This window comes from Oncorhynchus mykiss, chromosome 17 (genome assembly GCF_057628025.1).
Source record: "Oncorhynchus mykiss isolate SJ-2025 chromosome 17, ASM5762802v1, whole genome shotgun sequence".
Classification (NCBI taxonomy): Eukaryota; Metazoa; Chordata; class Actinopteri; order Salmoniformes; family Salmonidae; genus Oncorhynchus; species Oncorhynchus mykiss.
The window spans coordinates 32900888-32914885 of record NC_143038.1 but is presented as its reverse complement, the minus strand read 5'-3'; the positions used below and the strand labels follow the sequence as shown (position 1 = coordinate 32914885).

Genomic DNA, 13998 nt, shown 5'->3' with positions numbered 1-13998 from the left:
TGAAAAGTATCCCCATTGCATGATGCTGTCACCACCATGCTTCACAGCAGAGATGGTGTTAGATGGATGATGGCCTGTGCCTGGTTTTCTCCAGACATAGCGCTTTGCACTCAAGCCAAAGAGTTCCGTTTTTGTCTCATCAGACCACAGAATCATTTGACTGATTATCTCAGAGTCTTTCACATGCCTTTTTGCAAACTCCAGGCGTGCTGTCATGTGCCTTTTTTCTCAGGAATGGCTTCCGTCTGGCCACTCTCCTATAAAGCCCAAATTGGTGAAGTGCTGTATTGACCATTGTCCTTCCAGCAGGTTCTCCCGTCTCAGCCAAGGAACTCTGTAGTCTGGCCAGAGTGGTCATTGAGTTCTTGATCACTTCCCTCACCAAGGTCCTTCCTGCCCAGTTGCTCAGTTTGGTCAGGTGTGTTTCTTTCTAAGTCATGTACAAGCAATTGAATTGTCCACAGGTAGACACCAATCAAGTTGTAATGACATCTCAAAGATGATCAAAGCTAATTGGGATGCACTTGAGCTCAGTTTGGAATGTCATAGCATAGGGGTGTAAAATACTTAGAGTACCAGTCAAAAGTTTGGAGACACATATTCATTCCAGGGACTTTCTTAATTTTTACTATTTTCTACATTGTAGAATACTAGTGAATCATCGAAACTACAAGATAACACATAAGGAATCATGTAGTAACAAAAAAAGTGTTAAATCAAATCAAAATATATTTTATATTTGAGATTCTTCAAAGTAGCCACGCTTTGCCTTGATGACATCTTTGCACGCTTTTGGCATTCTCTCAACCAGCTTCATGAGGTAGTCACCTGGATTGCATTTCAATGAACAGATGTGCCTTGTTAAAAGTTAATTTGTGGTATTTTTTTCTTAATGTGTTTGAGCCAATTCATTCTGTTGTGACAAGGTAGAGGGTATACAGAAGATAGCCCTATTTGGTAAAAGAACAAGTCCATATTATGGCAAGAACAGCTCAAATAAGCAGAGACACGACAGTACATCATTACTTTATGACCTGAAGGTTAGTATATCTGGAACATTTCAGTTGCAGTTGCAAAAACCATCAATACGCTATGATGAAAAGGGCTCTCATGAGGACCGAGACAGAGTTACCTCTGCTGCAGAGGATAATAAGTTCATTAGAGTTACCAGACTCAGAAATTGCAGCCCAAGTAAATGCTTCACAAAGTTCAAGTAACAGACACATCTCAACATCAACTGTTCAGAGGAGACTGCAGCATGGTCGAATTGCTGCAAAGAAACAACTACCAAAGGACACCAATAATAAGAAGAGACTTGCTTGGGCCAATAAACACGATCAATGGACATTAGACCAGTAGAAATCTGTCCTATGGTCTGATGAGTCCAAATTAGAGATTTTTGGTTCCAACCGCCATGTCTTTGTGAGGCGCAGAGTAGGTGAACGGATGATCTCCACATGTGTGGTTCCCACTGTGAAGTATGGAGGAGGTTTGATGGTGTGGGGGTGCTTTGCTGGTGACACTGTCTGTGATTTATTTAGAATTCAAGGCACACTTAACCAGCATGGCTACAACAGCATTCTGTAGTGATACGCCATCCCATTTGGTTTGGGCTTAGTGGGACTATCATTTGTTTTTCAACAGGACAATGACCCAACACACCTCCAGGCTATGTAAGGGCTATTTGACCAAGAAGGAGAGTGATGAGGTGCTGCATCAGATGAGCTGGCCTCCACAATCACCTGACCTCAACCCAATTGAAATGGTTTGGGATTACTTGGACTGCAGAGTGAAGGAAAAGCAGCCAACAAGTTCTCTGCTCTCATATGTGGGAACTCCAAGACTGTTGGAAAGCATTCCAGGTGAAGTTGGTTGAGACTTCACCAATGCCAAGAGTGTGCAAAGCTGTCATCAAGGCAAAGGGTGGCTATTTTGAAGAATATAAAATATATTTTGATTTGGTTAACACATTTTTTGGTTTCTACATGATTCCCAATGTGTTAATTCATGGTGTTGATGTCTTCAATGGCTTCTGAAGCATCCAGTATGTTTGCAGGCAGAGTAAAGAAAATTTTTAAAAAACAACGGATGTATCTTTTCGGGACAATACAGGCTGTCAGTAGATACACCCAATACAAAAATGTAATTAAACAAGTGTGTACTCCTGGCTGTTATATTTAACTATTTGCCACAAATAGTTCACTTTAGATTGCACTACCTGCTCAGAGGGGTTGTTTCTCCATAATGTGTAGGTTCTCGCTTGACAGACTCATGGCGCTTATGCAAAACAGATCTATCATGTATATTTGATCAGAATTGTAGAGGCACAATCCATAAGCAAGTAATACGTAATGAGAGTAACAAGTAAGAAAAGTGCCCTGGAGGACTGACAGCTAGGGAGGGTATTTGTGAGTGCACACAATATTGGTTTTGCAGTGAAGAAGAGGAACCAGGTGCACTCAATGGTGAAAATCAAACAACTTGTTTTGTTTGTGTTTGTTTTGTTTCTGGTCGATTGTGTTTGTACTTTGTTTTGTTACCACTGGGGACACATAATTTATGGATTGGGCCTTTAAGTAATTGATAAAGATCAGGAGTTGTGTTCACTCCTAATCTAACCTGATATCTTTGGAGAAACATAGAGATTAAAGCTGTGTGTTTATTACGTTCTCATTATGTTGCTCTGTTTATTTAGCTTTTTCCATTTATATTAATTTGTTTTGCCCTACCCTGTCATGTCAACAGGTTGGAGGGGGAGTGTCGCTGCACAGCTATTTTCAGATCTCTCCAGAGATGGTCGATCGAGTTCAAGTCCAGGCTCTGGCTGAGCCTTTCATGGACATTCAGAAACTTGTCCCGAAGCCACTCCTGCGTTGTCTTGGCTGTGTGCTTAGGGTGTTTGTCCTGTTGTAAGGTGAACCGTCGCCCCAGTCTGAAGTCCTGAGCGCTCCGGAGCAAGTTTTCATCAATGATCTCTCTGTACTTTGCTCCGTTCATCTTTTCCTCAATCCTGACTAGTCTCCCAGTTCGTGCCGCTGAAAAACATCTCCACAGCATGATGCTGCCACCACCATGCTTCACCATAGGGATGGTGCCAGGTTTCTTCCAGACTTGTCACCTGGCATTCAGGCCAAAGAGTTCAATCTTGGTTTCATCAGACCAGAGAATCTTGTTTCTCATGGTCTGAGAGTCCTTTAGGTGCCTTTTGGCAAACTCCAAGTGGGCTGTCATGTACCTTTTACTGAGGAGTGGCTTCCGTCTTGCCACTCTACCATAAAGGCCTGAATGGTGGAGTGCTGCAGAGATGGTTGTTCTTCTGGAAGGTTATCAGAGTGACAATCGGGTTCTTGGTCACCTCGCTGACCAAGACCCTTCTTCACCGACTCCAATCAAGTTATAGAAACATCTCAAGGATGATCAATGAGTCTCATAGCAACGGGTCTGAATACTTATGTAATAAGATATCTGTTTTTTATTTTTAATACATTTGCAAAAATTTCTAAAAAAACAGTTTTTTGTATGTATTTAATACATTTTAGAACAATGTTGAATAAGTCTGAATACTTTCCGAATGCACTGTAAGCTGGCTTTACAAAACCTTACAAATACATTGGCTTTACATTTTGACTTTGTTGGAATATGGATAGTAAATGTAGCACAGCACATAACATACATTTGGATAAACAAGTAGGTTGTACTGTATCTTTAGCAGCAGTAGCAAAAAAGGTTCTGTAATACCTGAGTCATTCCTCCTTCCAGGTCCAGTCTGGTGCCCCTCAGGACCCCCATGGAGAGGCTCAGGTGTCGGCCCTCGCTCCGCTCCACCCCGTCCAGCCTGCCATCCTCTCCTCACCCTGGAGGGCTGAGGTGGTGGACCCCGAACCTGCTGCTGCAGCCGAGTCTGACCAGACTGTCCCTGAGATCCCAGCCCGGGTCCCACGCCTGGCTCCGGTTCCAGCTGCAGCCCTGAAGCCCGCTGGCATCCAGATAGCAGCCCCAGTGCCTGACCGTTTCAGCTTGTCCACGACTCAGCAGAACCTGGACACTGCATCTGTGTCCACCTCTTGCCAACCTGAGGCCAGCCAAGAGGTAGCTCTTCACCACACAGTTATCAACCGTTTCTACAGTACAGTACACTCTTAGAATTAGTGGTGACTCGAGGAACCATGGATATCCTCAAGGAACCCCTGGAGTTCCTCAAGGAACCGTTGCTAGTTAATGGTTCACATCTGCATCTTCCGTTAGTTGAGGGGTTCTTGGAGGAACCTTTAATGGTTCAATGTAGCAACGGGTTCCTGGAGGAACCCTGGAGTGGAGGCATGGCTTAGTAGGGGCGTGGCTTTACGATAGATCATTTTTGTTGGCTACCCGTTAGAGTAAATGTAATCAGCAATGTTAATTTGATGAATATTATATTAGAATATAATGCGCACAAATATTCAAGGAACATTTTAATTTGCAGTGTACAAACTTAACACGATAAACAGGAATGACTACGCTAAAGAAGTGACCAAAGAGAATGATCTGAAAGTCACACTTCCAACAAGCCACGCCTCCAATCTGATAGGCTGCCACCTTTGCAATATATTATTAAAAAGGTTTCAAATTGAACCCCTCCCATCACAAAACACAAGGGGTTCCTCGAAGAACCTTTTTCAACTGGAAAGGTTCTTCCAGGCGCCTTGACTTCCAAGAGTGTCCAGATACAACTCTTACTCTACAACAACGTACAGCACATACTGTGTACAGTACTCGTACATGCATCAGTGCACTCTTTTCTTGTGTGTCGGCTATGCACGGCCCATATTGTAAATGCAGGCTGCGTCCCAAATGGCACTCTATTCCCTACGTAGGCGCTGGTCAAAAATGGTGCACCACATAGGGAAGGAGTGGAGTGCCGTTTGAGACCCAGCCATACTCTAACCCCATGTGACATGTTCTTGTGAATCCAACAACCCCATTGTTTTGCCTTCAGGAGCCACTGCAAGAGAAACCCATGGCCTTTCACAGTTACCCAGGCTATGACAGGTGTGTGGCCATACCTTCTGAGCTTGACTAGTGTTGTTGAAATGTTCTTCCCCAACAATGGCTGTAGTGGGTACTGTGTACGGTATAGGGGCTGTAGTGTGTGACCGTGGTGTGGACGCCTGGCCTTGTCAATAGTGAATACTTTCTCACTGACATCTTAAAGGGATAGTTCACCCAAGTTATAAAATGATATATTGGTTTCCTTGCCATGTAACCAGTCTATGGGCAAGGTCAGACAACAATCCATCCTTAGATTCAGGGTAACTTTATCTTTAAACTAAACACCAGTTACTACACCAGAGTCCCATCTTAATGACACGCCGAGAAGCAGAGAGAGAGAGAATGTGTTAAAAGTATTGTTGAACTCGTTCACATCCCTGCCTTTAGCTTCAACTCAGACGTGGCGTCGGGTAAGGAGATGAGTGATGGCTGCGATGGCTCGGCCAGCGGTGGGAAAGGGGACGGGAAGACCCGGAAACACCACCGCAAATCGGCCCGCACGCGCTCCCGACAGGAGAAGACCAACAAGCCCAAACTGAGCATGCTCAATGTAAGTCCATCCGTTCACACTGACCACAGCTCCGACCTGGCCAGTGCACAATAATCTCGTTGTGTTGCTTTTTATAATTACTTTTTATTTTAGCCTACTTGGTAAATATTTTCTTAACTCTTCTTGAACTGCACTGTTGGTTAAGGGCTTGTAAAGTAAGCTTTTCACGGTAAAGTCGACACTTGTGGTTTTCGGCGCGTGGGGAAAATAACGTTTGATTTGATTTGCTCAATGTTTTAGCCGTTTATAAGCTATTCAGTTAGCCCAAAGGGGAGAAGTTTGAAACTGAAATGACAATTTATACTGTGTATTCAAAGTATATGCATATTTGTACTTTCACATTCAAAGTGTTTTCTCCTTCCCCTCAGGTGTGCAACACAGGCGATAAGATGGTGGAATGCCAGCTGGAGACTCACAATCACAAAATGGTGACCTTCAAGTTCGACCTGGATGGAGATGCTCCGGAGGAGATAGCCATTTACATGGTGAGGTCATGACCTTGGCAGACCTCTCTGCGTCCCAAACTACACCCAATTCCCTTTAGAGTGCAGTACTTTTGACCAGGGTCCATAGGGCTCTGGTCCAAGTAGCGCACCATGTAGGGCATAGGGTGCCGTTATGGGACGTAGACCCGGGTGCAAAAAATGACTTGAAGTCATTTCAAATTCTTTATCTGTGCTTGATTGAGCTTTCCTGGCTTAATGGATGAATTAGAATAGTCACAAAACTATTCCCATCTGGCCCATCTGGCGCTCCGGACAGGCTAGAGCAAATGCTCAAAAGATTTGAAGGATTTCAAATTGTATTTGACCCTAGGTCTAGACAGAGGTCCTCTGTCTGTCTGGGATGTCCTGGGAAAAGCTATTTTGAGAACTTCAAATAGATTGTTTAATATTTAAATAGGGCCACCATGCTCAAATGCGCTACAGCAGAAGATCTTATAAATGAGTATTCTGTTCGGTCATCCAGTTCATTATCAATCCCCTTGTAATCGTATCTTTCCTGTATTGAAATGGGATACTTACATTATGATTGTTCCTGAAGTGCTATCACTTCTTCAGTATTCTTGTTTTGGCATTATTATATTGCTTGTAGTTACATTGTGTCTGTGTGTGTGTCTCTGTCTGTGTGTATGCAGGTGGAGAATGGCTTCATCCTGCCCATAGAGAAGGAGATGTTCATTGACCAGCTGAAAGACATCGTGGACAAGGCGGAGGACATGCTGAGTGAGAACATGGAGGGAGAGACGGCCTCCGCCCTGGGTGGCAGTCCCCAACTGGGACACAACTCTGGGGGGCTGGGGGGAGAGGTGAGGGGGGGGCATCCCAAACACAAGTCTCTCACACACTGACGCTAATATACTCACATGGATGTTTATTCAGAAGCCACACGCATGAAATACACACACACACACACACACACACACATTTAATACATCTCTCACATGTCTGTTTCCTGTCTAACTCTATCTCTCTGAAGATTCAGCAGCCCGGAGCACACCATCCTGTTTATCAGCAGAATGGTAATGCCTCACTTTTCTCTCCCTCTCTCTCTCTCTCTCTCTCTCTCTCTCTCTCTCTCTCTCTCTCTCTCTCTCTCTCTCTCTCTCTCTCTCTCTTTCTTCTATATATTTTGGAACATATATAGTAATGAAACTTAGCACGTATTTAAAACCTTTAAGATGTAAAGACCTGCGCGTTTCTGGTTCCCTGAAAACGCTTGCATTGAGTGGTAGCCCTGATTCTCACGGACAGAGGAGTATGTCCACAGTTAGAATAATGAGACAGATATTTCACCGGATGTATAAATGTGAAGCATCCAAATATGGTAGTGAGAGGAAGCCCAGTGGCCAGCATTGGCAGAAGATGGAAGGAGTTGGATTTTGGCAGACATTCTGCAAATTTTGTCATCGATTAAACATTTGATCTCAATACAGTTTTCAGTTCCCAAAACTAGAATCTGTTTTGAACAGAGCAGATTACGTTTTTTTAGACTTTACCCTTTGCCAAAGTTTTTAAAAATCATGTCATTTAGAAGGAGTGCACTGGCAAATTTAGTTATTGCACACACGCACTTCACAGAGTAGGCTTTCCCTAACATAAATATGCAGATTCATGCTAGAACAGGAAAATAGGATCTCGCTGGCTTGTGCTTGGCTCTGCCCACCTCCTTGCTTGATCTGCCCACTATAACTCTTTTGTTTCCATTGGAAATGACTGGCGGTGGTCTATCTTTGTTTAGTTAAAAAAAAAGTATCTTTTGCCTCTTTAAAGCAGGATGTGAATCTGACACCACTTGAAGCTGGGATGTTCCTCCTATCATTTCATTCGCTCTTCCGACTGTCCATCAACTCCTGACTGAACCATAATTCACAGCCACAAACATGCCAGGAATCCTTACATCGTAGCGCAAGTGGTTTCATCGTCTACCACATTCAGAAATTGATGTATAGCCAGTAATCTAAAATAATTCATACAAAAACACACTTTCTGTTTGTCATAGATGGACAAGAATAATATGAGATGAAAGGCGAGTTCCTAACGAGTTCAGGAAGCCGAGTTCCTAACGAGTTCAGGAAGCCAAGCTAGGGCTCTGTGAGACGTTTTGATCAAGCGAGACCTTAAGAAAATATGCACATTTACTCTGCCACATTTTTTTTACAGTCATAAGGAAGGTGAAATCTTATAGTTAGTCATTTTATAGTTTGAGAATACTGTATTTAGAAAGCATGTATGTCATTTCAAGCCTTATTCATACAGTTTTGTTGAATAGGAAATGCATCATATATAATATTATTTTCATATTTTTATTATATGAGTACTGTGTACATGAGCTCTTGCCCTCAAAGTGATAACACATCAGCAACTTTTTTTTTTTTTTACCAGAAAGTTGAGATGCAGTATTACTAGTTATTGTTTATGGCCCTCTCATAATAAATAATACTTTTTGGGGAGTACTTAGATTACATTTTCAATTACATTTAGTTACGTTTCGCTGTTTTTTAAAGACCTCCTCTGAAACTCGGGGGACTAGTAAGTATTTTTTAAACCTCCATTTGGGCTGGATGTGTCAATGTGTAGTTCTACATGCATAATCTATGAGCGGAATTACTGTTTTACCCCAATTAACCACCAAATCCCTAATTTGGGTCCTAGCAATTTGTGTTTCAGCCAATTAACTTCAGCCCCTCACCATTTGAGTGACAGCTAGCAAGATGCACACATAGCAAAGCGAGAGAGAGAGAGAGCAATGATGTGGTGCACATATAGTATGTGAGGTAGTATGCAATTTTCGGGGACCACTTCTGGCTTTTGAGTACTACTTTCAGAAGTACTGGCTAAAAATTATAGAAAAGTATGGTTGAATTAAATGTATTCAGAGTGCTCAAGGAAGCAACTCCTCCAAAACCTGTTATGCACCTTGGTTATTCCATGTCGTTTCAGCAAGCCACGACACCCACCAACCTCAATTATTTCAGAAAACTTTTTTGTAATTAGAAACAGCATTCCTGTAACATAATTTTGTTTAAGTTTTATTCGATTTTTGATAAATTAAGCTAATTGATTGCAGCCAAATTGGCCCTTTTTAATTTACATAATATTGAAATAAATCACCCACGGACCCCCACACCAATCCCACCCCAACAACCAGTATATATTATCAGTTCTCTGTGTCTGAAATATAGAGCTGCAGCTTGGAGTATTGCTTCTTCATCCCTTGTAATGTATTCTGTGTGAATCTGGTGATGTTTTGTCCCCGTTTGGAGAAATTAGCCATTGAAACTTGCACCATCTTTTGCGACTTCGCTTGCATTATTTACCATAAATTTGTGTGAAAGTTTCAGATTTTTCTCACTAGATGCCGCTGCTCCTGCTACTGCCAGCACACCTTGTTGTCCATTTTGCTGGTCTCTTGTGTTTAATAAATGGATCAACTTTGGGTAGGAAACCAATAGCTTTTACTCATGATGAAAATAAATTGTGTGATCAAGCCATTCCTCCATGAAAGCAATTACGTTTGTCCTTCTCTTAGCAACCTTTTGCTTCAACTCAACACCCCTTGAATAGTCCTATAAATGGCAGCTCTCTGAGCTCTGGTGCAATTCTCATAAAAAGTCCAAAACTTTGATGGAGAAATGGGCTAGTGTGTAAAATGTTGTGACAACCGTAATAAAATAATACAGTTATAAACAATTATTTGCCCACTAGATGCATGGCAGGTGTATGTTTTTCAATATAATTATTAGAAAACATCTATATATGTAGTGTGATTAGTGACATATACCATTAAATCTAACCCAAATCCATTACCATTGCAAAACACTGTGTGTTAGGGACTTTTTTTTTGAAGCCCGTTAGAGACTATAACATTGAAACTATTAGAACTACTTTAGCGTAATGGTTGCTTGTTCACCAGGAATGGTCTAACTAATCCAGACCTTTTTGAAGGGAGTAAACCACACACAGAGGGGCCATTTCCTGGACACAAATCAAGCCTAAGAGATGGACAAACGGAATTGCTTTCATGAAAGACTAGCTTGAATTGTAAAGATGACCATACCATTTGTTTTTCATCATGAGCAAAAGCTATTGGTGGTTTTCTGGCTAAAGTTGGGAAAAACATTTGTGGTCCATTTAATTGACAAAAGAGACCAGCAGCAGGAATATCGGACAAAACTTGGTACTACCATACTCATTTATGGTAAATAATGCTAGCGACTTCAATGGCTAATTTCTCTGAACAGCGGGAAAAAACCCATCACCAGATTCACAGGGAATACATTACAAAGGATGAAGAAGCAATACTCTTAAGCAGCAGCTCCATATGACTTGTCAGACATAGAGAACTGATACTGTGTACTGGTTGTTGGGTGCTGGGATTGGCGTGGGATGTGGGGGGGTCCGTGAGTGGTTTTTGATCATTGTATTGGATTCCTCATGTCTTAGTCATTGTTAGGAAGAGGTATGTTCCAAATCGGATGTTAGGTACTATATTTATGGACGATTATATGAATCATATCGATTAAAATGGCCAATTTGGGCACCATCAATTAGCTTCATTTTGCAAATATCAAATAATATATTAGGACTGTTAAACTTATCCGTTTCTAACTACAGAAACGATTCCAGAACAATCTGAGATGGTGGGTGTCAAAATCATCTTTCTTGTGTTTTTTGAGGTGGAATGACTCACCTGCAAAAGGTAAGTCTGAACTACTGAGAAGTGCTTAAATCAAAACGATTAAAAAAGGCATAGAATTTCTTAAGTCTGAATCGGCCCCATAGAGAGTGGGATGTCTGTGGAGGAAGGTTTTTAAAGGAGGGCTGTGTGGGTGGGCTGAGTAAATTTGGTTGCTATATCTGTTTGACTGGCCTTTCTCTTCCACTATCTTTCTCTCAGTGCTCCACACAGGGAAGAGATGGTTCATCATCTGCCCAGTGGAGGAGCCTCCTACCTCCAGCCAGGATAGAACTACAAACATAACTGCTGATGGGACTACAACTGCTCAGCCTGACAGGACTACAATTGCACAGCCTGATGGGATTACAGTGCCTGGCCAGTCTGCTGAGGGTGGCACTGTAGGGACTGCTTCAGGCAGAGGTGACTTTGTTTCCATGTGACCGTTTGAACATGAAACCATCCTGGTCGAGCCATGCTACCAGGCTGCCCTCTAGTGCTCAATGAATGAACAACGTTCTGTCAACATCTGTAGTCAGCCATGTGTACAATTGTAAAAGAAGGTTCAGGACAGCATCTTAGAGAGTGTTGTTTTTTGCTGTTGCATTTCTGTGCAAGCTCCTTTGTCAAACCACTTTTGCAACACTCTGTCAGAACGCCACAAATACAATATTGAGTTGTTAAGTTGAAATATTTGTATGTCTTTGCATGTGGTCCTGTTGTAGAAGGGTTGATTAAGAGGATGCTAGTCCTATTGCCTTTCTGTCTATAATCTTCTGTCTTCTTTTGCTTTTGTCCTGCAGTATCAGCGTCGTCCTCCATAGCTAACTCAGTTTCTGGGGGGAGTGGAGGCTTCGCCTATGAGGGCTATGGCCTCTGTAGCCCTCCCATCCTGTCCTCCACAGACCCTCTCCTCCTGGCCATGTCCCATGTCCCAGCCCCCTCTGGCCCCCCGTCTGTCCACCCAGGACCTCCTCCAGAGGGCCAGACCCACAGTTCTACCCTTCCCAGGGTGCATCACACCCAGCCAGCCTCGGCTCCTCCAGTGGCCCCCTCTGGAGGTCGCCGCAGCTTCCTGTCCGGAGAGGAGCACCAGGGAGGAGGGCGTCTGGGTGCCATCTCTCCCATCCACGCTGCCCAGCAGATGGCAGAGATGGCGTGCACTGCCTCCATGGTGGAGGAGGTGCCCTGTTGTCCACTGGTCATGCCCCTGTCCCTGAACGTGAGTTGTGATGCTCAAGGGAGCTCAACTCCCCTCACCCCTCTGCCCCCCCAGGACCCCACTACTTCCTCAGCCAGAGAGTCCCTACAACTTTCCTACCCCTCTGTTTCCCGCGGCGACCGCTCCCAGCAGCCTGTGGTGCTCCATCAGCCTTTCTCTTCAGTGGGTGGAGCCAAGGCCCCCTCGTTGCCCCAGAGCCCGGCTCCCCACCAGCACACGGCAGGGGGGCCCAGTGAGTCGGACGGGGAGGGTCGAGGGGTGGGAGGTCGGGGGGGCTTTGTGGACAGCACCATCAAGACTCTGGACGAGAAGCTGAGGAACCTGCTGTACCAGGAGTACGCTCCTATGTACCCAACAGGCACTGCCGCGGAGACACCAGGCTCGGGGACAGAGTACGTCCAGTCCCCTCCTGGGCCCGACAGTGCCACCTTGGGGTCAGGAAACAGCACACCTGGACCCATGGGGGAAGGGCGCTACCGGACAGGGGAACAGCTGGTAAACATAGAACATGTCATACATAGAACTCATAGAATGCATCCCATATTTCCTGAATAGTGCACTACTTTTGACCAGAGCCCTATGGGCTCCATTTGGGACTCAAACATACTTTCCTTTCTGAGATTAGAATTGTTTTCTTTAAATCAAATCAAATCAAATGTATTTATATAGCCCTTCGCACATCAGCTGATATCTCAAAGTGCTGTACAGAAACCCAGCCTAAAACCCCAAACAGCAAGCAATGCAGGTGTAGAAGCACGGTGGCTAGGAAAAACTCCCTAGAAAGGCCAAAACCTAGGAAGAAACCTAGAGAGGAACCAGGCTATGTGGGGTGGCCAGTCCTCTTCTGGCTGTGCCGGGTGGAGATTATAACAGAACATGGCCAAGATGTTCAAATGTTCATAAATGACCAGCACGGTCCAATAATAATAAGGCAGAACAGTTGAAACTGGAGCAGCAGCACGGCCAGGTGGACTGGGGACAGCAAGGATTCATCATGTCAGGTAGTCCTGAGGCATGGTCCTAGGGCTCAGGTCCTCCGAGAGAGAGAACTAAAGAGAGAAAGAGAGAATTAGAGAGAGCACACTTAAATTCACACAGGACACCGAATAGGACAGGAGAAGTACTCCAGATATAACAAACTGACCCAAGCCCCCTGACACATAAACTATTGCAGCATAAATACTGGAGGCTGAGACAGGACACCCCAGACAACATGTAAAGTACATGCAATCTATCTATGCCATTCATCCTTACATGTTGGCCATTCTCCCTTTTAGAAACGACTGCATTGTATTACCCTCATACATTATATTACCCTCATACCCTCTCTTTCTCTGCTTCAATCTTTTACCGTTTCTCTTTTCTCAACCCTCCCTCACCACTTTTCTTTCAGCCTCAGATTCCAGAGAGGATGGACAGTTTAAGCGCGTTGAGTGATTCTGCCATGGGTGGTATGTACACTCTACTGTGTTGTATGTAGGCCACAACATTACAGGTGCAATTATTTTCTTTTAACTTATAGAGAACAGCTGTTGTGAAAAATCAAAATCAAGTTTTTGTAGTTATTTAGATAAGCTATGTCATCTCTCTCATTCTCTCTGTCTGCAGCCCCCATGTCTAGGAGAAAGAACATACTCCACTCTACCTCTTGCACGGGCTCCAGTGGCCGGTCTAAGGTACTTTACTGTATTACATACTACACAGATCACACACGTGATGTTAGCTAGCGAGCCAACGAGCTAACGTTTGCTAGCTAACCAACAGTGAGCTTTAACTTGCAATAAAAAGGACTTTCTGACTAAATTAGAAACTTTATATCTGAAAATAGAGCTCGACTCTTACCCGTATACATGGATGAACGCTTCACGGCGGACGGTAACCATTTAACTCTATTTTGTTTGTAGCTACATCTTGTTTGTGTCAAGTCACTCCGGTTCACACTGACTGTGGTGTGTGCAGAAAGTAGCCCATCACGTTTTCGATAGCGCCTGCTAAATTCAGGGCATCAATGTTGAGAAAA

General features: G+C 43.7%; 1 protein-coding gene across 5 annotated transcripts in view; it reads left to right on the top strand.

The window, feature by feature from the left end:
• Positions 1–13998, top strand: part of wnk2 (WNK lysine deficient protein kinase 2) — a 75003-nt gene that overhangs the window by 41169 nt on the left and 19836 nt on the right. For all 5 annotated transcript variants that reach the window (XM_036950029.2, XM_090205251.1, XM_036950028.2 and 2 more), the window contains exons 12-21: positions 3760–4089; positions 4976–5028; positions 5416–5578; positions 5947–6063; positions 6717–6887; positions 7058–7100; positions 10979–11179; positions 11560–12473; positions 13372–13429; positions 13587–13654. In XM_036950029.2, coding sequence (XP_036805924.2) covers positions 3760–4089; positions 4976–5028; positions 5416–5578; positions 5947–6063; positions 6717–6887; positions 7058–7100; positions 10979–11179; positions 11560–12473; positions 13372–13429; positions 13587–13654 — 2118 coding nt within the window. The remainder of the gene's footprint in view (positions 1–3759; positions 4090–4975; positions 5029–5415; positions 5579–5946; positions 6064–6716; positions 6888–7057; positions 7101–10978; positions 11180–11559; positions 12474–13371; positions 13430–13586; positions 13655–13998) is intronic.